This window comes from Sparus aurata, chromosome 2 (assembly GCF_900880675.1).
Source record: "Sparus aurata chromosome 2, fSpaAur1.1, whole genome shotgun sequence".
In the NCBI taxonomy this organism is placed as follows: domain Eukaryota; kingdom Metazoa; phylum Chordata; class Actinopteri; order Spariformes; family Sparidae; genus Sparus; species Sparus aurata.
Window position 1 is genome coordinate 7,560,811 of NC_044188.1, and position 23,348 is coordinate 7,584,158.

The following is a 23,348-nucleotide window of genomic DNA, read 5'->3' on the forward strand; positions in this document are numbered from 1 at the left end:
TAACCGACTTGTTCATAAAGCATTATCAAGATACTGCCATGTTTAAGTATACGGGGTTTAGATATACAGTGTTATACTTTATGTTACAGTGAAAAGAGGAATCCATCTGGAATGAAGGAACAAGACTGAAGGTATGAAGGCTTGTCTTAATTAGTGCTCATCATATCCGCATTACATCAGTTGCAATTAGCTGAGCCAATTTCTCTCTCGAACACAAATACATTCAACTTGTCACAATAGCGACTGCATCAACTGGGCACAATTAGGGAGCCTGAGATGCGGGCTTCCTAATGTGCAACTAACTAACAGTACTGTCATCTCTCAGGGTAACAGTAGGGTGTACGACAGCAAAGAGCCCCCTCAGCCTGACGCAAAATTAAAAAAAGAAATGCATCGCCTAAACCTTTCTCAAAATTATGAAAACCAAAACCTTTCACAATATGGTTTGGTAATTAGATCAGCCAAATCTTCTGCAGGTGATTTGCATAGTGGTCACTTGATAAATAAAGGCGCCCCTGGAAGTGACAGTATATAAATGACTTGTTTTGCAGACAGCAGATGGTGGATATCACAGGGAGAGACAAGCTCACACTGCAAAGTACCACAATGCATGCCAGCTGCTGCAGTCTCTGGTCCCCTTTCCCCTCTACGCAATTAAGCTATTCACGAGTAGTACGGTCGAGCTGATAGATATTCAATTAATTAGATAAGAACAAGGGGATTCACTCCCTCATCTATTGACTGAGCGACCTCTGTTGATTGATCAGAGAGCTCAGTCAGATTCATTGATCTGATTAAGGGAACAGTATATTCAGCACCACGAAAGAAAAGAGCAGAAAAGATGATGTTAAGATGATTCTATAAATAATGTGGACAGATATTAAAAGATTACTGTTTATCTGAGAGAGAGAGAGAGAGACAGAGACAGAGAGAGGAAATTAATAACTCAGGTCCTCAGAAGATGACGCTAATCTCGAAGTGAACTCGATGAGTCAGCAGCTCTGCCCGATTCTCTCACGGGTTACATCTGCGTGACACAATAATTGATTGACAGATGCATGATATGAATGCTCCCGGAGCTCCAGCACATGCCAGGACAAACAGAGACAGGAAGTTGTGTTCCTATGGTGAATAAGAGAGGAGGGGGGAGGGGCTTTAGTCTCCATGGCAATGTGTGCATGTGCTTTACCTCTCTGAGCGAAGGGTCAGTGATACTGTCCAGCTTGGCGGAGCCCTCGTAAGTCAGGTAGTGAAAGACGTTGAGGGCGCGCATTGCCTCTGGGCCTCGCTGCTTGTAGCCGAAAATAAGGTCAATCCACTGATGCAGCTGACATGACACAAACTCGCTTTCCAGGGCCTGTCAGAGGAGCACAGGGCAAGTAGAGGAGAGAGGCATACCAGCGGCATGAGGGACGAAATACACAACAAAAATTGTACTTCACAAACAACAGTGAACACTGACAAAATCCCAAATCTAATTAAGAGAGACAGTTTACCCCCAAAATAAAAAACAACATTCTCCTCTTTGCTATTCGTCCATCCAGATTGTTTTGGTGTGAGCTGAGGAGTTTTGGAGATGTCGGCTGTAGAAATGTCCGCCATCTCTCAAATAAAACAGAACTAGATGGCACTCAGCTTGTGGAGCTCAAAGGGTCAAATTTATTTTATTTTTTTTCTAAAACTCTACAGCAATGTCCCTTTCCAGAAATCACGATTGGTCTACTGAAGATAATCTCCAGACATCGTGGCGAGCAGTTTCATGTATGATTTTTTGTTTTTTTTTGCCGAAAGACAAGGTCTGTGGGCTATCTTGAGTAACCGGGTCATGATTTCTTGAAAAATCTTTTTTTGTGTGTTTTCTGGCACTATCGGCACCACAAGCTGAGTGCCATGAAGACATCTAGACATCTTTCTGTCAATATCCCCAGAACTCTGCAACTCATACAAAAACAAACTCGAAGAATAAATGGCACTATAGGTTAGAGGAAAAATACATATTTTTCAGATATTGGGGGTGAACTGTCCCTTTAAGGGAAAACTAAATGCATTTAGTTAAAAAAAGATAAGTATCTAATCTGTTTTACTGCTCATGAAGATAACAGACGAAAAGAAAGAGAAAGAAAGCCGCATCCCTTCTTTCTAATGTAATCAGCTAACTCAGGATGAGCCCCTCATATCAGATTTCTCCGTCCACTTTATATACAGACCAACTGCCTTTGCATGGAGACAAAGAAATCCGTTCAATACTAACAGGGCTCCAATTTACTGTAAAGCTGTCTGCAGCAGCAACATTGATAAATCACTTGTGAGGCTGAAAAAGGAGGCTTGATTTCTTGTGGGAGTCTTAGTGAGAGATTTGGGATAAGATTCAGGACAGATAATTATTATAAATATACCTATGGAAGCCATGCAGTGCAGGGTTTGATGTATTGTTCCAAAATACGGAACAATATAATTCCCATACAGGCTGGAGTAAGGCTTTGCTAGAGGAATTTACACTCAGCCCCTCGCGTCAGGAATAACAGCCATTACCAACAAAGCCTGTTCGAGCACACAGAGGCAGAGTTTGCCACAGGGCATATCACTACAATTGAAAGTGGCACATGCAAAGATGGGAAGTGGGAGGAAGAGGGGAGGGAGGAGGAGAAAGAGGGATGGAAAAAAGAGGAAGAGTGAGACAGAGGGGGAGGCAGGGAGAGAGATCCACTGACAGAAATGAAATAATAGAGGAAGCAAGAGTGTGGGCTAGCTAGGGAGCAGAACAAAAGAAAGACAAAAACATGGAGGCAGAGCGACTATGATTTTCTGGGCATGTGAATACGCTGGTCTGCGAATGTAACAATGCAAGGCAACATCACACATGTATCCTTCCACAGAGAAAAAATATCCACTGTAATCCTTTTGTCATCCTCCCTCCTTATTTTGGAGATGCAGACATGCCCGTAACAACTCCAAGTCTTTCGCCTTTCCCTCCCCTCCTGCGTCGCCCCCCCTTCCAACTACCCACTCCGCCGGTATACAAGCCTGATAGAGCTCGACCAGGCAGCGTGGGCAGAGCATGGGGAAAGGTCACCTCCATAAGACCAGCCAAGCTCTGTCACTCCGGCTGAAAAGGTCAAGTGTGTTCCCACAGCCTCTTTCTACCTCTGGACCAAAAACACTGTGGCCCCTCACCTCAGGATACATAAAATGTATGAAACTTTGTGTCTTCCTGGCAGCATTACTGAAGGTTCACCAAACCTAAATTAGAGAGCGGAGACATATCAGAGTATTTTCATCGCTCTAAAGACTGTAAATGTACCCATTACATTATGTTGGTGGAGACAGCTATTTTATATAATGCTGGGAGAGGGAAATACATCACAACACTATCGTGATATCTAACTATATATGATCTTACTTTTTGGATGTTATTACTCTATATTGTGATATGGCATAAGTGTCTTCTTTTCCTGGTTTTAAAGGCTGTACAGTAAACTGATGTCAGTTCCTGAACTTATTAAACTGCTCTACCTGTTCTAATACTTGTCTTCACTCACTTATACCGTTTTAACACTCAACAAAACATCCACTTACGCCTGCTAACATCTGGATTTTGTCTTCAATGTTAATGTGTATAATATGCATTAGTATGCAATCACTAGAGATTAGAAAGAAGCAAGATGTCTCACTCCTTAGCAACTTATGTAACCAGCTCCGGAAAAAACAATGTGTTTAATTCAGAATTTTATTGATTAAGATTTTTTAAAACAAGTTTTTAAAGTCCTCTGGGTGTTCTGGATGAACTTTTTTTGTAATCATAAAGTCATCAAAAGTTCCAATAGTCAACCCTACAATTTTTTCGCAATATCGATATCAAGGTATTTTGTCAAAAATATGCAATATTTGATTTTGCTGCCCAGTGCTTCTGAGGAGATTTAAAAAAACGTTTTTAAAACATTTTTTCTGGAAGAGTATAAGGGCCAGGGATGAGAAAAAAAAGAGAGCAGGAAGGTTTTTTTTTTCTTTAAGCACCTTGAGATTTTGTACATAAAGTCGAAATGTTGAGAATAAAGTCCCTCAGATGCAGTTAGGGGAGCGACCTTGGAGCGACTGACAGCTCTGCGAGCTGCTCGAGCATCCAGTTTTTTCCCTGCCATTACTACATCCTTTCGGACAGCTTTTCCATGCTTGTGTGTTTTTTCCTTCTGACCAAGTTTTCGGCACAATGTCTTCAAATTCCTATTACTAACAACTACACTGTTTATGAGCTAAACGAGAGATACTGTCATTGTTACTAAAGCCAATTCTGAAGAAGAGTTTCACCAGTTCATCTACACAAGGCATTTTTTGAGGCAGTCACATGCGCTGTTTGATGTGGTCTCAAAAGGTCAACTTTAATCTTGAAATGTCAACTTTATTCTTGACATTTCAACTTTATTCATGGAATTGTATATCGACATCATCCTCGACACTTCGACTTTTTTCTTGAGGTACATAATGAAAACAAAAAAAACTTCCTCCTGAAATTTTTTATTCGTCACCCATGGTCCCTAATACTCTAGAATTTGCAATAACACAAAACTGCAAACAAAATACAAATTTTCTTTCGTGTTATGTAAAAAAACAAAACAAAAATCTTAGTAGCCAAGGCTGGGATGAATTTACATGTTGTGTAGAGTTTACTGACACTGTGATACAGGATTCCTGGGTATCCATCTTACAGCTTTTTCAACTATAACAATGAAATTTTAGATTTAACAACAAGCTATTTTAAAAAAATATGTGTGTGTGTTAAAAACAGCACGGTTATAAATACACGCAATGGCCATTCATCATGTAGCCACTGTATCAAATATTTGTATTCTCTTTCATAAGGTTAGAAGTGATGTTGAGTTTGTACTGTAAGTGATTCCAGATTAAAGGAAAACAGAGTTTGTATGAAAGCGAGAGACGAGTTGGATCTCCATTTCTATCCCCGTGCTGCACCCTGAAACCTGCTGGGAGTTGTGGACCACATGTTGATGGGCTGTCTGTATTAAACGTGCAGACACAGTTCACACACGTGCAGACGGAGAGGGCCCTGCGCACTGACAAAGTGATGAGGCCCGGCATTACAGAAGGTAACACTATAGGGCAAACTTGCCCTCGGTCCTGTCCTTTAGTGACATCACCAGGGTCAGGGGTACCGTGTTTGTATTGAGCGCTGCACTTTATTAGATGCTTCATGAATAAGACAAGGAGACACAGATGCATGGGAAGGTTACAACGAAGAAGGGGAAATGGATTTATATGCTGCTGTGAGCAGGAGGCAGAAAAGCTACATGTCAAGAATTTATTTTAACCCTCAAAGACCTCGGACAATTTTTGGGTCATCTGGCTCTCCTGTATTAATTCTGCTTTCCTGCACTATTCAAAGAGTCAGCAAGTGTCATACATGATCTGATTCAGGAGAATTAATGTTTTGCTGGCAGCGACAGAAAAGAAGAAAAAGGCTGAAGATGAAGCGGAATTGAATTCTGTCTGAAGATTTTCTATTTCTATTTGATTTTGAATTTTACACATTCCAAAAACCTTACCATCCTGTTGATCCTGACATAGTCTTCAGGCTTCTTTGCCCATGCTGGCAGGTCGACGTCACAAACCATTGTCCTGTCCTCCCTCATGCCCAGGTGGTAGTCGTTGCTGTTGACAAACATCTCGGGGAGGTAGTAGAACTCGGGAATCAGTTCCTGCGTTTTGAAAAAGAACGACGTTCATGTTTTACAGCTCACTGACAGGGCCACATCTAATACCGCAGTTCTCACCACATAATCGCACCGACAATTCAGCATAGTGCAAGAAATAACACATGTGAGGACAGAGCCACGAAAACAGAGAAAAAAGGCTCTGTATCACACTGAGATGAAGTGAGAATTCAGGGGGAAAGGTAACACAAACAAACTAAACAGCAGGCCACGAGAAGGCGGTGAGAGGTGCTAGTCCAGTTATTCCAGGCAGAGGTGTTAGGTGTGTTAAATGAAACTGGAACTGAGCTGGGTTTTTCTCCCTGGTCTCTGGGCTCTTGTGATGAGGTCAGGACCTCGCGGTGAAGGGGAAGTCAGGATGGTAAAGGAGCCCCCTACATAAAGCCTGGTGTGACTCTGTACATCGGAGACGAGAGCAAATATTTATCCGTGTTTCAAGACTAGACTATTCCTGAAGGCATTTCTCTGTGGTGAATGACCAAAATAATGGTAGTGTAACATTGTTTAACCCATTGAGTACACATCATGCACAGTTTGTGTTTTGATAACCATTGAAGTGTCAACATTGTAATGCTTTTTTTTTTTTGCTGATACCTACATACCGAAACTTTTACAACATTGATGTTTTTCGCTCTCTGGCCGCAAACTCTGAGACTTAGATGTCATACCATTATTAGAAGCAAGAATATTTGTACAGACAGGACTTGATTTCAACTGCAATAACTGAACCTTTACTTCAACAAAAATGAATTAAAACATAATTTCGTATTTCATATATCATATTCAATGATGACCTATCTCAACAAAGCTGTGCAGATGTGCCTTCAACCTGCATTATGTCTGATGGCCAGCTGGGGTAAATGCAATTAGTTTAAAAAAGAAGTCAGATTCTATGTAAGCTTATGAGAAAATGACCCTAATTCTCACTTGATTTATTACCTCAGTAAACAGTTTTATTGTGGGTTTATGGTCTCGATCACCAGTGTCAAGTCGTTTTCAATACAGCATGATGTTCAATTACAGGCCGCTACCACGGCATGTCCTCAGGTTCTCAGTCAGATCCAAGATCAGCATGAGACCAGGACCTCCTCCTCACATGGCAGCAAACAGAAGGATCGAGCAAGCTGCATGTTCACGAGCAGACAGGATTGTCTCTTTACAGAGTCCTCTGCTATGAATGGTTAAAGTGGGCAGGGATACCAGAAAATGTATTTTCTCTTTCACTGCATGAGTTGACGGAGGACAGTCATTAGTCACTGACCAAACACCTGATAACAGTGATTACTGTTGGAATACAGAGCGATCTGGCACTTATTCAAATAAAAACACATCACTTATAACAGCTTTTAATGGTGGCTTCCAGTTTTTCTAGAAGTCAGTCAAAAAATTTGAGCATGCTTTGGATAGAAAAGGGGGACAAATTTGTGAAACTATTGATAAGGTCATTCAACAACTATAAAGATAAAGAAAAGGTATTTGCTATATAAATTACTGTATGTATACTTTCTGAGATTTTCAAGCCCCTGCTCTGATCTCCTCTCCTCCTGATCATACAGCTATGAAAGGATGAGTGAGTAAAGCCTCTGCACAATGAGGCATGTGCACACGAGGAATGTAGATCCTCTGCTCTGTCCTCATTAGAAAACACACATAGGACAAGTTAAATGGTGTCTGTCTCTTAGATTGAAATTATAAAGGTTGCAAGACAGTTTTTTAACTCCCTGTGTCAGGCTTGTTTTATGAATGCAGTGTTTGTCAGATTCAGTGGTAGTATAGTGCTTTATATTGCCTATGGGATACATAACATGGGGAGCCTTTAGGCCCCCATAAATCACTGGGTTTTGAGGGAGCGAGTTAGCAAGACAAGGTACAGGCCAATAACACTCCTGGTCTGCTGTTGGTCACATTTCACCCTCAGCACACGACAGGGAAGGGAGTCAAGTAGCCATTTCTCTTGGTCTCCCTCTGTCTCTCACATACACACAAATGCTCTTTCCCTCCACTTTTTTCCTCTGTAAACTTCCTGCCGTAACTCACCGCCAAGCCGTTAAAACTGCCAGCTCTGTTTTCAAGCCACCCTCCCATGGCAGCCATTAATTCTGCAACAGCATCGTAATGGGCTAACAAGTCAATCACACAAGCCTCCATTGCTTTACACTGTGTCACCTTAATGACATGTTCGTCAAAATCTGTCACCAGTGGAGTGCTGCTGGATTCCTTCAGACAGCATGGTGGCAGTTTGTGTGTGTGTGTGTGTGTGTGTGTGTGTGTGTGTCTGTGTGTGTGTGCCCACTTCTTCTAAGGAATGTCTGCTTCTCTCTGCCCATGGTGGCTGTACCATCTTAACATAACTGCACACAAATAAATGAGAGGTATGGATGCACATAATGACGGGGTGGTCGTGAGGAGGTGAGGGGCACGGTCGGCAAAGGATTGTTTCCATTTGACTTGCTCTTTTAGGAGGTCATCCCCATCAGGGGTTCAGCCTCCCTCAGTCTTGTCGTCATTACTGCTGGAGGAGGCCGGGGTTAATGAAGGAGAGACCCTAGTAAAAAAAAGCTGCCTTTTAATCAGGGGCCTGATAACCTGCTTGGTGTACCGGGCCGAAGCTGACCTTAACCCTGGACTCTCCCGTCAGTCTCAGTCTCTACATGATGTCTGCGCATGCCGTTTGTGTGTCTGCCTGCATGTTTGGCTGCCTTTCTGCTGGAATGCATGGGAACCTATGCTTTCATTTTGTTTTATTTGGATGTGATTATGATGATTGATGCCATTTTTATACATAGAAAAATACATAAATTAATTACTGGGTTGGAAGAAAAAACAACAAGAGAAATAACAGAAATTGTGATTGTTATCTAAAAGGATCACTGCAAATGTTTATAATTGAATCTAGTCATTATAGTGGCATTGCCTCATACAGTGGTTTACCCCTATTGCGACATTACCAAGCCAAACAAGCTGTTGCGTAATATTTTCCTGCTTCTAATACATTATGAAATACTGTTAGTAATCCAGCATTGTCCTCCACACTACAATGCCTCTCCTAATAGATCAGTAGCAATCTTATGTGTGTAAAAACGAATGCATGCAGACATACAAGTAGTTGAAAGTAGGCTGTATTTGTTAACAGGGTGGCGTTTGACTATTCAGCTGTTCGCTGGCTCGCAGCTCACTGCCTCTGCCTCACATAGACTGTTGGCGGCTCTCCCCCAGATCCTAGCGAGTAAAAGCCCTGTCCGTACATAAAAGACTACATTTTAAATAGCTTTTGTCATTAAAGCTTTATTAATTGCCTGGGGCAACACTACCCGATGCAGGGTGTGCTAGAAATATATGACACTTTGAGGTCAGTGCGTATTCCTGCTGCGTGTTATGCAGTGGGCAAAATGGAGGCGAATCAGCAGGGTTCAGCGTTTTCGGTAACTGCTCTGTGGATTTGCAGAGGGAGGGCTTTGTCTTTCTCTCAGACACAGCCTTTGTTCAAACTCGTGAGTGCTTGCATGCAGAGATACAAGATCATTCTACCTCGGAGATAGTTTGTTTTCTGCATGAAATAAATCAGATGTGCATTTCTAAGTGCTTAGGGTATTCCTGCACACTGTGGGTCTCTGTGATTCGCTGTTTGGATGAGGCATTTATAATTAATGGTATATATTTTTGCAGGAGTGTTGAGGCACACTGGCTGAGGAGGGGAGCACAGTGAGTGAAAGGCTTGGTATAGTTATATTGCCAATTACAAAGAGTGTATAGTTGAAATTATATTAGTAGGTATGTTGTGCAATATATAGAGATGTTTACTATCATTGTTGTCTGAATTAGACAGCACTCACAGGTCCATAACACCAGTTTAAGTAAGACATGTGACATGGAAATATCTAGATGATGATCGCAGTTTTAACTTCCACTTATCTTCAGGTCTCCAGGTATCAATATACACATAAACATGGATTGTACTACTTGCTTTTGATGTGATTCTCACCTTTACATCGGAGGTGTCCCTCTGACAGTTCCTCCAGGAGCGGGTGATGCCTGAAAAGGTGCGATCAGGGTGGTCGAATTTGTTGTTATTGGCACAAAGGAGGAACGTGGTGAAGGGCTCCTGCAGAGAAAGCAAATTAGACATCACAAAGATCAAAGATCCACACCCAATTTTAGAGTCATCATTATCTTTTTTACCCTCTTGCTCTGCATTTTGATTTGAAAATCTCTGTTTTGCTTTACTGGATTACCATGCAGTTTATTAATATACATGTGAGTAGTCTGGATTATCTGTATTATTTCATTGTTATTCTTTCTGCGGCAGACGAAGGGTTCTCTGCAGAGATCAGTCATTCATTGTATCCAAGCCTGGGGGAGAATTAATTAGTGCTCTTCCTGAGTACAGTAAGCCATAGTGATAATTGGCTGAAATTTGGTTTTCTCAGCCTGAGATGGCGACCATTGCCGGTTGGGGCGGATGGATCACTCACCAGAGGAAGAAAGGGATTGTGGGAACAAACCCACAGAGGCCAATCTAACTGCTGTCAAGGGAGCTCCCTCAGTTCATCGGCCTCTTTCTACTAATGATGGGGGAGGAGGAGAAATACAGTATAAACTCCTTATAAAGCTCGTTCAAATTAATAAGCTGACTTCAAAATCAAATGTACACCAATTCAAAGACACTGTGTGGGTTACAAGGGCCTGTTTTGTGGGGAGCAGATTGGCAGAGCGCGCGTGCTTCCTGCTTCTCCTCCAGAGTAAATGAGGACAGTGCTCAGTAACCTTGATGGACACGTCTCCAGCGCTCACTGGGTTGCCTGAAACACATAAACCTGTCACAGCAGCCTCTGTAAATCATTACCCAGCCACTCTTTATTTAGTTCACATATGCCGGTTTACTGGCCTGTGAAATGTGTTTTCTGAGCGCCATTGGTCTAACTCAGGCCCAATCAAATTGAGATGTCGAGACGTTTCCTGTGCAGAAGCCGACAGACCTCAAAGTAACAGCATCATCAAGTCTGACAAGTGACAATCAGCTAATGCAGACTCAAAAATGAAAAGCTGTCTGAGGATGTGGGTTTGACTTCATTCCTATTCAGATGCTTGACTAATTCGGGGGAATTTGAACACGGTACAATAATGGTGGTTGAAGGTGGTTGAAGGAGTGATTTTACTCACTATTCTGACAAGCCAGTGCAGGGTGGAGGCAGCTGTGGAGTAGTGGGAGTTGTAATGACATGGTGGTGTCTGGTCGTCTTCCCAAGTCTCGTAGCGTTCAGCGTAGAATGCTGCACGCTTCGGATTCAGAGCACCAACGGGCTGGAAAAAAATAAGAGGTTCAGTTTGTGCAAAGAAAGTAATTTATAACTTAATTGCCTATTAAGTAACAAAAAAAGGCAAACCTTAAGAAATTGATTTTGAAGTTTTACATAGCACGCTTTTGTAAATTATATCCTTTATGAAGGCAAACTTGATATGCATGGACATATGGCTGTAACAGTTTGATAATTTAATTGGCTTTGCAAGCATGAGCATATACAACGCGGTATTTGTGTTCTATATACTTTAAAAGGGACAGTTCACCCAAATATCATAAATACATATTTTTACCTGTAGTGCTTTTTATCCATATATATGTTATTGGCTTGAGTGGCAAAGTTTTGTAGATAAAGATAGCTTTAGCTTTTGGAGTTCAAAGCGCCAAAAAATACCGGAAATTTTCTCTTTCCAGAAACGAAAGGACTCGTTCACTCAAGATAATCCAGAGACCTTGTTGTGAAGAGTTTCATGTAGTTTCTATTTCACAGCACTGTAGAAAATGGTCATCTACTCACGGACGAGAGGCTACCTAAGCTACCTACTAAGCTACCTAAGCTAGCTCATGTTACAACCTAGCCACGGAGGAAGCCACTAATGTTTATCTATATACAAGCGAAGGCGACATCCCTAGGGCCGATATCTTCAAAACTCTGCAAGTCACACCAAAACTGTCGGGATGGATACAAACAACGACCTGTAAGATGAAAAATAAACTAATTTTGGTGTAATGGGCCTTTAAACAAAACTGTGTTTGAAGACTTTTTACTTTGAATTAGGATGCTTCTATTCATTACCACCTTCTTTTTTGATACATCCTTTCTCAAACGTTTCTGACATCCAACTTTTGGTTCACATTATCCCATTAATAGAAGACTTGTAAAACTCTTAAAACAAAGTTTTATTCAAAAAGCACAGTCAATGATGGATAAGCAGCAAAACCATCTGGAAGTATCAAATAATTATGGTAATAACATAGTAATAAAGGCAACAAGCCAGGCTCCAGTCACTGATCTTGCTGTCTCAAACATTTCTAGGTTTGGATCCAAAACTGCAGTAACTTCACTGAGCAGCAGGAAGTCTATAGATCTGAAGACTCTACCAGACACATGTCTCGGCAGCATATTAACGATATCGTGAAAGACAAGTCCAAGAAAGGCTTTATAGACAAGTTCAAGGCTTCTAAAAACTATATTATGCATATCTGAAAACCAGCATGAGTATCTCTTTTCTTTGCTCTTGTCTTTGCTGCCTTCTAATCACAAACACACACTGACTGACTTAACTTAGATAACTGTCATCAGGTCAGTGAAAACTTGTATCTTTTGGTCAGTATATCATCGTGCAAGCCAATGCTATCAAAACTATGAAAAATAAATCATTTTCTAATCCATCTTATTAGTTTTTTAAACTGCACCATCTCAGACCTCACAGTCCCCCAAAAAACACTGTTAGTAAATCCTTTTATGAAACACCAGTGGTAAACTTAAGTTAGTCTGACTCATCTAATGTACTTAATTTGGCTTACTTACTAGGCAATCACACAAGTCACACTAAAGGCTCGTAAAAAAAGAGATCTGCCTTTGGAAGTAGAAGTAGAATAGTTTTTTTTCTGCATGATCTTCAGCATTAACCGTCCAATCTTCATCTTTTTCGAGTCTCAAAATGGAAAATCTTACTGCTTATAGAAACAGCAGGTCTCATGATCAGTCTTCCATCCATCAAATCTTAACGACTATGCCGATATAATGACAGTCATGGGATGGTTATGGAAAATATTTGGTCCTTATGCTTATAGAATAGACTATGAGAGTGCACAAAAGCATTCATAGATCTGAGGGGTCTTTTTTTTAATTTTGTATCACACTCTTTAGATGCATCATTGCAATCTTTACGGTATAGCCCATGCAGAAGCAACAACATAGTTTTGCCCTGTGACACAGATGATTTGCTGCCAATTTTCTCATGTGATGGTCCAAACTCATGGCTGAGAGAAACTTATTTAAGACCCTTTCCTGGCAATGACGCTACAGTACTTCTACTTTTACCTACAGGTTAAGTGTTTATTGGGTACACAGTTTATAGGAACTGCGGCCCTATTCCTCGTGTTGGGAAGGCACAAGGATTGGGAAAACATAATTGAGCATAATTAGTCTTAGTGGTTCCCCATTAGGCTACATGTGGTGAGGCCGGCAGAGAGGCTGGGGGAGAGTTCAGGGCAGACAAGAAGCTTTTCTCTGGGATTTGTCTGTCAGAGCCCATTATTCTCCTGAACCCTAAAAAGTTCCTGTTGCGCTGTTTTCTGTCTGAAATTTAGAGGGGTACAGCAGCATGGACGAGCAGGATGGCACACTGAGGACGGAGGGAGGAGATATAAGCGTCTCCTACTAAATGTTGTGGGTAATCCATGAGGATTAACCCTGGCTGACCTGATTTACACCCAGCGCACCCATAGAGCCAAACACTTTACTCAGCACTGCTACTCCCAAATGTGTTCAGAGTCCTTCCGTGCAACTGGGAAATTCTAAGTTATCAGGACCTATACAAAGTTGTGCAAACTAAAAATGGACACCACAAGCATTGTTTTTAAAATCACCGAACAGAAAAATTGTATCAAAAACTGAAATGCTGTGCATAATTGGCTTGCATTAGTTGCAGACAAACTATTAGATTACTATACATTAACCACGTTAGCATGTTATCATAAAAACTCCCACAACATATACATAAAATCAAGAATGAAGGTTAGCCACAACAATTTCCTGTCATCATTATCACAATTATGAGAAAACACATTACTTAAAGCCTCAAACCAGCTTCTTACTGATCAATGGCAGAGCCTCAAAATGCCAAATGAGCAATAACGGCAGTGTCAAGACTGAAAATGTCAGAAATCATAAAAACATTCTCATTCCCAGCTCTACATTTGAAGAACTGCAGCCTAATTACTGTGAGGACATAAAAAAAAGAAGAAAAAAAAGAAAAATTCTGCTATATTTATTTGACATCCATCCAATTATTTCATAGTTAGGCCAAACCTTGGATTGGCTTGGGCCATTATTTAACCGCAGCCTCAGTAATAATTTCAATATTGTCCTGACACCATCGCTGGGCTTTTGCCCTTTGGCGGCTGTTTCATTTTCATGTGTTCTTAAGGCAACAAAATTACTCCCATTAAACATACATTTAGTGGTGAATAAATTGCTTTCTCTGCCTTTTCAATCACCTCATTCAATATGAGAGCCTCGGAGGCATATTGGCAGTCAATATTAATATACTCAGTACCACTGAATCGGTTACAGAGGGGGTAGGGAGACTGGTAATGTAATCAATGGCAGCTTTTCTACCTGAAAGCTGCAGCTCAGAGGTCAGAAGAAATAAAATAGCAGCCCTCAATTCAAAATGGTCTCAGACTGATGCCTAGAAATAAAGCCACTCATTCTGACATTATTAAAATTGCACGGTTATTCTTTTGGCTGGCGACATTTTGAATGCAACCTCAGACTCTTGGTCATATTGAAGATTTTGGTCGTATCCATGTGTGGCACATGCCTGAAGCTCTATGTCAAAATTAAATTGGGCCAGTTTTTTTTCTTTTTTGTCTCTTCCTTAAAATTTAATGGCAGTCCACATCAGTGTTAGCACAATTGAATAGACCGAAAGAGAAGTTTATTGAGATCTGCATAGATTTATGGGGTGATAATAGCCTTGCTTGTGACGTCTTGGCCCAGCTGGATTGGGGTGCGAGCCACAAGACGTCTCGCACTCCGTAAAACCGCCCCTAGTGTAACTAATGCAGGTTAGAGCTGTATGAAAGATGCAGGTAATACATGTGACATGTGAGGATAAGAAAAAAAGGCTACAGGTAGAAGTGATGAAGTGCAAGTAAACAACCTACATATTCGGAACAACGCTCACAATATAGTTTTATGTTTTCCTTTTAATATCATGATATTAAAAGAAGTTGGAAAACAAACTAAGTCATGTTATTAAAGGCGAGCACATGTAACATATAACTGTGCTTAAAGGGATGTTTATAAGCTAACATTTCATCTTCAAGTTTCAAACTTGCAAAAAGTACCGGACTAGACTGTGCCACCAGCTCTTTACTTTTTCTGGAGACTAAACTAACCACAAACACATCTTGAACGAAGCACCACGTTACATGAAAGGCATCCAAAGACGAGTTTACTGACAAGTCATTTCCTCTTCATTCTTATATCTGGCACTACATTAATGAAGCAAAAATGTTCTCACAGTGTTCCCAAGTCACTCAGCTGTGTAAGCAGAAATATAATAAGACACTTTCTGTGTGACATGTAGTGTTGAAGGAAGGCTGCTTTTATTGTGTTTTCTAGAAACCCTGCATGACTAGCAAGCTAGGATAATTATATTGACTGCATGCCGAAACTTTTAGCGGTTCAGCCATATCACTGAAGAACTTCTTTGTTACAGGTTGGTGTCATCTTGAAGGGAATTTGCACCTGCCAGATTGTTGAACACTGCTTAAATTGGGACTGTTATACAGCAAATATATAATAAATACACTGAAAAGTAAAACTAAAACAGAAAAAAATATAAGTGAAGTTAAAGTTAAGCTGAGAATGGATCTTTCTCAGGTGATTAATGTTTTTTGTGCAGATGCAGGGCTGCACGATTCACCAAATAGTTATCAAAATCACAGTGTGGCCAAGCGCAATGTCCGAATTGCAGAAGCGGTTTTATTTATCTATTTTTTTTAAGGTAAAATCAGCAAGACAGCACTATAAAGACATACTATACTGATGCAGAGACGTCCTCTCTTACAAATCTAGTTCTCCAGGTGTAAAACAGCAAATTTGTTTGGTACAGAGCCCCACAAATGTCCCATCCTCATGATTTTAATACCTCTTTTCAGTGAAAAAAAAAAAAAAATGGGAGGCAAAAATGACCTTTCCCACTAACTGTCAGTTGTATCGCATTCGTAATAAAAAAATAATCACAATATCATGCAGCCCAAAACATTTTGTCTGAGAAAGTCAAGGACAAGATATGAATAAATGAATGGGGAGGGAAATTTAAGGCAGTTCTGGTGGCTTGTGGTCCACCATCTGCAAATAAACACGAAGCTCCAAACCAAAGTGTTGAGTGCTGGTTAGAGAGCTAGTTGTTTCCCTCTAAAGACAAAATTAGACTAAAGCACAAAATGTGATTCTCTGTCTTCACAAATCCTGATGTCTAAATGTCTCCCAAATGTGTCAGATAATGAAGGCAGTGTTTGACACCAAAACAGACTTAGCACGGCAATAAAAGAAACCACATGACATCGTAAAGAACTGACCATAGGTAGCCTAAAAAACAAATACTACTACCATGGCATGTTTGCTAAGACAATGCACTCTCAGCTACAAGAACACGAAAGCTCGGCCTGATGTAGATCACACACTGGTGCTCTTGAGAGAGTTCAAGTGTAAGATAAACTGAAAGGCTACTTCTCGGTTAGTCCAAATCCTTTCGAAACAGCCTCGGTGTGCTGTGTTGGCCATAAAAAAAATCGCCTCAATTTGAAGTATTTTGTCTGGATATGTCAAATTCAAACAATACTTCCCGAAATGAATGCAAACTTCTACAACGTGATTTTGTTTTGACAATGAAAGGACAGCCAAAAATATGAGAATGTATGACTGATTTGCTGCTCAATGAGAAATAAAAACCCAATCACGATAAAAGATAGAATAAGCCCTTTAGTGGTCCTTTAGTGGTTGTATTCCCGTCATATTCCCATCTGTTGATGAGCCCCAATCAGGCTTTGTTTACCTCTATTCAACAAAGCATAATCACCTATCCCCCTTTTCCTGCATTGCATATCTTACTGATCACAGATGTAAGACAATGAAAACAACTGGTTCAGACAGTTCCACACTTGTTCCTATCCGAGGTGATTTCTTGTATAACACCTGACCCAGTGAAATGTATCAACACAACTAAACAAAGTATGATCAAACTTAGATTTGGCTTCAGATTCAATCAGGATCATCTCCGCTGTTGCACTCCAAAGATGCAGGAAAGAACATGGCTGTTGATGAGAGAGTGTGCATAGAGTGCTTCTATTTGTTTGGTTGTATCTAAGCTACCTCCCAAAGAGACGCATATTACATTTAATATTTCAAAATAAATTACATTACAGTATGTTGCTATGGTGCTCTGTCAGGAGAAGTCGCAGTCGTTTTTGCTTGCCTCGTCAGAGGCAGGGCTGCATGCAGCTCCAGTCTAATGCAATCAAGTTGCTCAAACTCAAGATGAAGCAGATGTGCTCCCCAAGAGCCTGACTGGAGTGGAAGTGAGGGCGAAGAAGGCACCATTATGGAAAGAAATGTGTGGAGGGGTTCTTTATAGCAGCCAAGCCTTGTCTGCGTTACCATTAGTGTTTCTCTCACAGATGCCAGAGCAGAAGGCTTGAGAGGGACAGAATGTTCTTACAAGTAAAAGTCTAAGTTATCAGCAATATTTCAGTTATTTAAGGTAAGTAGAAAATGTATGCAGACACTTTAAATTACAGTTATTGAGAAATGAAAGTCTTTTTGGTGTTGCTTGTCTTTAAAACAATATTTAACAAAGGATACATCTACTAACTTTTTGTCAGTTGTGAAGACGCACAGTGTTTCCACATCTGCTTATTTATTCTTGTGCAATTATATGAATTTCCATCACATCATTTAACAGCTATGAGGAAGATTTGCTTCCGCCTATCTGTCATCCACGTCAATCCATGAAGAAATAATCATTACAATCTAATAAAAAACTTCACTGCATGAATGTATCTGACATCCAAATATGCAGAAGTCTGGCCCCGAGGCAAAGCAATGCAATGTTCAACAGTCCTGTTCACAGTTGACTGAGTGCCCAACCAGCAGGTAATTGTAGGTGTGTTCAGTGAGTTTGTGAAGATATTATTTGGCAGATCAGCACAGAGCTCCTGCAGGTTAAACAATGCTGTCAATCAAATGGCAGTCACTTGTAATTGACAAACAGGTCTCAGGTATGACTCCAATCTGTGGGAATAAAAAGCCGCCCAAATTGTGCAACGCCAACGTGCTTCACTGTATGATTTAGCTGCAATTACACTTTAGCTGCTTTAGCCAACCTTGGAGTAATGATATGACAATTTATCTTCATGATAGTACAGCTCAGTGAACTCTGGAGTGACGGATGATATTACATGAGGTGATTTGATATTATTCAAGTCCAGAGGAAAAAAGAAACATACAAATTAAAGCAGGAAATGAGTAAAAAGCTCAATGTAATAACCGCTCAGGCTTAGTTTCAAAGAGCAACACCTTTTTAGGAACAGATTGAAAATGTGTATGGATCCAAATCTGTTGATTATTCAAAACTAGCACTGAACAAGTTTTAATTGTTTGCTATAGATTCTGGGGAAACACCAGACGATAAATCAGAGAGTGAGAAAAGAAGATGGAAAACTAGATAGTTAGTGACTTGATTGTTTGTATATCTCATTTTGATGGAGCAAAAGTATTCGTTGTCTGTTGTAACAATACGATAGCATTCATTACTTTTTGTCTATTTAATTGACATGACATTACTTGAATAAATATGACAAAACATGATGTGAGATAATCAGACAGGTATTCATCTGCAAAAGCGGTTATTTAACAAAGAAGACAAAAACTCCCATGATCCCATCCTACTTTACAGATTCATCAAACTACAACTTTTGTTTACATTGTTTGATTGAGGGACCCCTATTGGCAGAAGTAATATGTCATGGAAAACAAATTCAAGCACTGAATCTAATGTGACTTACACTCCAGCTTCTATGACCCACTTTTGTAGCAACACTGCTCAAGAAGTGAGTCATATTAGCTTGCTGCGAGTTTGCAGCAGAAATTACATACTGTGTGTTTAAGCTAAGTTGTAACAAATCTTTTTTAAAAACAAACAACAAAAAAAAACTATTTTGTGAACATAAAACATATATTTTCCTCATCAACTGGTGGTAAAATAAGGTACCGCATAAAAAAATATGAAACCATACCCAGCCCTAGTTACCACACACACAGCCTTCGTGGTACACAACCACATCCCAGGACATACACCTTAGAGAGACACACACAGCCCTTATATACAATGAACAAGTCTCTAGAGACTGTGCGGCTACCTCTGATCCATAATTGAACAAAAGGGCAGGCCAAGCAGAGAGTAGTGTGGGGGGCTTGTGTCCCCTCCCTGCTACACTAGCAGTGAACTTTTGGAGGTAAGAGCCCCGGGGTTCCAAGGACAACTGTCAGGAGACACGGGCTGTGAACTCATGCTAATGAAGGCAGCTCAGCCCTGTAAACAGCATGGGAGGATGTCACTGGAATACATTACAATACATAACTGTCTCCCCAGGGCAGGAGGAGTGCACATGGCTCAGCCCTGATCACCCACCCCCCAACACACACAGGCAAGCAAGCAAACACACACACACACACACACACACACACACACACACATCCCTGTGGCTCTCTCAGCCCACCTGGATACCCCACAGGCCGGAGCCGCCAAAAGGAGACAAGTGCTGAGGTGACGGTGGCGAGACATACAACTGGGCTGTTTGTCCAAAACGTTCTGAAATATGAAAAAGTGCTCCAGAGCATTGGAAGCTCATTTTTCAAATTCACAACACCCTTTACTTGTCTGCATTTCAGAGGAACTTCCTTTTTTTCCTCCTGCTACAAAACACAGCACACGCATGCCTTGAAAGGCTAAAAATTGATACAAACTGTCGAGAACTGAGACGGCAAACTGAGGCTCTTAGTCAGAACGTCGGCGCTTTGAGGGAAACAAGGGGGAATGAGGGAGCGATAAAGTGAGCGAGCGAGAGAGAGAGAGAGAGAGAGAGAGAGAGAGAGAGAGAGAACTCAGACAGGAATGCGACTGTTTTCAGGTCAGTGAGCTGCAGTGTGCAAGAGAAAGAGAGAGACAGAAACAGAGAGACAGAGAGAGAAAAGGGGGCGGTGAACAAGTAAACCAGGCCACAGTTTGTGGTAGAGTGATCCGCTGCCTTTTCCTCTTCAGTCAAAGACAGAGCAAACACAACGCTGAACTTTATCTCCCAGGGTTGCGGGGCTTTCGTGTCATTGTGTCTCAGCTTGTGTGATTTGACAGCATTAGCAGAACTCTCGCTACTGCACAGCTTGATGCGTTTTTGACCTGCCATATTTAGAAGGTCTTTCACTGCAACACTGTGAGGATGACCTGTTTCTAACAGATCATCAACCTTGGTAGTCATATATGGGCAGAAACTTGAGATGGCAATGTTTTATTAATAAAATTACCCGCTACAAAAAAATATGCCAATGGTGTGCTTATTTTTCACGTTACAGTGTGTAGAAATAAGCTGTAAAGACTACAGACAAGCTGTAGTGATGGTATGATCATAATAAAATAAAATTCTGAGCAAAAAACTAACTAAATTAGTTACTGAGTTAACACATTTTTGGCCAGTTATGGCATCACTTTTGGCGAACCAATTTATAATGTAAATCCAATATTTACTCACTTTACTCTCTGTTTTGCTCTGTTTTGTTCTACACAAACTCTTGTGGTAAGTATCTGGCTCTTTATACTCCATTATGTTCCTCGACAAGTTACTGACTTTGTCCTGTCTGGCGTGTGGTCCTGGGCTGGGAAAAACAAGTTAAGCATGTGAGAACCAAAACAAGAGCTGAAAAGTTATTCCCTCTGAGTTCATGTGAACCCTTTCACTTACAAGTAGGCATGTGGTCCATTGTTAAATATTTATAATAGCGGCTTGAACATTATGAGAACTACTTAGACTACATAGCCCAAACCACCCTAAGATCATGAAAATTATTTATGGTTATCCATTGCGCAAGGAACATATGGTTATAAAAATGTATAAACCTCTCAGATGCAGAAATCAGGTCCTCAGTACAAAAACCTTGTAAGTCTGACATCCTATCTTATCTCATTTTAAGATGACAGTTGGGATTTGTGGTATTACAGACACATGTCTCCTGATTGCATTTATCTTAGGATCGGAAATTAGCCATTCTAGTCTTCCCAACTGAAGAATTTTCTTAACTTAGGATAACTCTGTTCTAAATTGAACATAACTGACAAAAAAGGTCAGCACCACTGTCGCTGGCTCTGTAGGCTATTGCAATGTAAATGAAGATGTGGGACAGCAACACTGAAATAATATGATTGAAAGGCTATTCAAACCATAACTGTTGCAGATGCTAACATGGATCATAGCCTGCTGGAGAAGCTAACTGCATTGTTGGTCTGTTGGAGAAGTTAACACTGACCTGTGCCTGAAGAATTGGGTTTTCAATTTTAAGATTTCTTAAGATCAGATACGGTGTCTGAGACAGAATAGGGGATGCAGCCATGTGATTTGGAACTGATTCTGTGAAAGGAAGATACGACTTTTCCTATGTTTGTTACTTATGTTAAGACTTTGGACAAGTCAATAGGACATATTTCTGTAATGGGGTCCCAGAAGCCACTTTAAGCTTACGGTCAAGTGCAAATACATGCTGAAACAATCTAGTGTCAAATAAATGGGGAGAAAACTTACATAACCTATTTGAGTGCATTTCAGGATGTTACAATCAGCATTTTCCACTTTCTACATTCCAACTCGTGACTTTAGACTCTGCACATGATTACTTAGCTATTAAATATGATATTTGTGTACAGTCTGGGCCTTAAAAAGGAAATCCCCTGCCGTCAGGGCCACCCTCCTCCCTTCCCTGTCATACTGAGGTGCATGGCCAAGAGGCCGCGGTACCTTTGAGAGATCTCTGAAGTTCCCTGGCAAGGTCAGGTCCAACTCCTCTGAGTCGTAGTTGGTGAGCACCCAGGGAAAGACCGGGTACTGGTTCAGGTCATTGTATGTCCTCCCTAGACACGCAGAGCAGACAGAAATCTGTGAGTGATGAAGGGTTAGAAGGAAACAGAGGGGTTGAAAGCGGGGCAGGGTACACTTGAGGCTTCAGTTACTTTGGGGGATCAGCATGCAACATTCCAACAAGGCCCCAATCTCAGAGCTCTCAATCAGACGCACTTCCTGTCTCGTATGGAGTCTGCCGGGGAAACATACACTAATGGCGAGCTCTCTTTGCTATGTTTTCTGTGCTCCCCATGCCTTTTCCTGTTGAGTGTACATCATCAGTGGACTGTGGGAGTTACAAGAGGTCTGAGCAAGCTGTCTTTAAGTTTATAGAGAACACAAGTATGTCCAAGTTGTAAAGATGGGATGTAATTTGAAGGATATAGATTCTCCTGAGGGCCATGACTCCAAATGCCTGAAATGTCACTGCAAGTCTGAGTAGCCAGATGTGAATTTCCTCAGTGCTGTGGCAGTGGGAATATGGTTTTCAGATGGCAAAATGTGTCAAGGGAAATCCATGGGAAAAGCCAAAACTGTGTACCACGTTGTCATTAATGCTCTACTTTTCTTTTGAAGATGACACTGATACAGCTGGTAGGTCAGGTGGTGGCGAGTCGTAATCCAGGACTGACAGGGCTGCTATGGATGGATTTAGTTGGAATTTTTACTGTTGATGATGAATCAAGCCAAAAATGTGGGCTCAAAGCAAATCAACATTTTATTTAACCCACAAAGAAAGATCATGATAAATTGCAAATGGAAGCAGTGCAAACTCTAAGGTTTGACCACATTCCTAGGACATCCTTTTTTAATCGAACGCCACATTTTTTCCAGAAACACTTTTTCATTCTTTTTCATTCCTGTTGTTGACTAGCATACACCAAGCCATCCTAAGGTATACTGTAAGAATGACTTTTTTAATTCGGAGGTCAATAGTGACTTCAAAGTAACACATTATTGCATCATTACATAGGGACTGGGGGAGGAAATGAGACACTCCTGCACAGCTTTACATTAGAAAATGTTACGTTTTCATGGTTAATTGATGTTCACGAAGCCGTCAGAGAAATATCTTAGATCGACAAGTTCAATTATGTAAAGCACATTGTTTCTTAAGAAGACATTCTAGCTCCATTATGTAATAGCAAACTAACTGAATGCTTTAAGCATTTCAAATCAAAGAAGCATCAAGAGGTGGCAACACTAAGGCAGTTTGATGACATCTAAACAAAAGCTCATGCATTAGTATACAATATTATGCAACGCAATTAAATACGATTGTAGAATGCATATTAGGGTAACAACTAAATTATTTTCATTGTCGATCAATCTGACAGTTTTCTTTATCATGTGATTTGTTGTCTGGTCCATAAAATGCCAGAAAATGTTGAAGAATGTTGATAACTGTTTCCCAGAGTTGA

General features: G+C 40.7%; 1 protein-coding gene across 4 annotated transcripts in view; it reads right to left on the reverse strand.

Moving 5' to 3' along the window:
* The window catches only part of LOC115574613 (neurobeachin-like), a 228,094-nt gene that overhangs the window by 16,289 nt on the left and 188,457 nt on the right, over positions 1-23,348 (reverse strand). For all 4 annotated transcript variants that reach the window (XM_030406282.1, XM_030406278.1, XM_030406270.1 and 1 more), the window contains 5 exons: positions 21,826-21,938; positions 10,887-11,027; positions 9,709-9,828; positions 5,559-5,711; positions 1,190-1,357 (listed from right to left, as the gene is read on the reverse strand). In XM_030406282.1, coding sequence (XP_030262142.1) covers positions 1,190-1,357; positions 5,559-5,711; positions 9,709-9,828; positions 10,887-11,027; positions 21,826-21,938 — 695 coding nt within the window. The remainder of the gene's footprint in view (positions 1-1,189; positions 1,358-5,558; positions 5,712-9,708; positions 9,829-10,886; positions 11,028-21,825; positions 21,939-23,348) is intronic.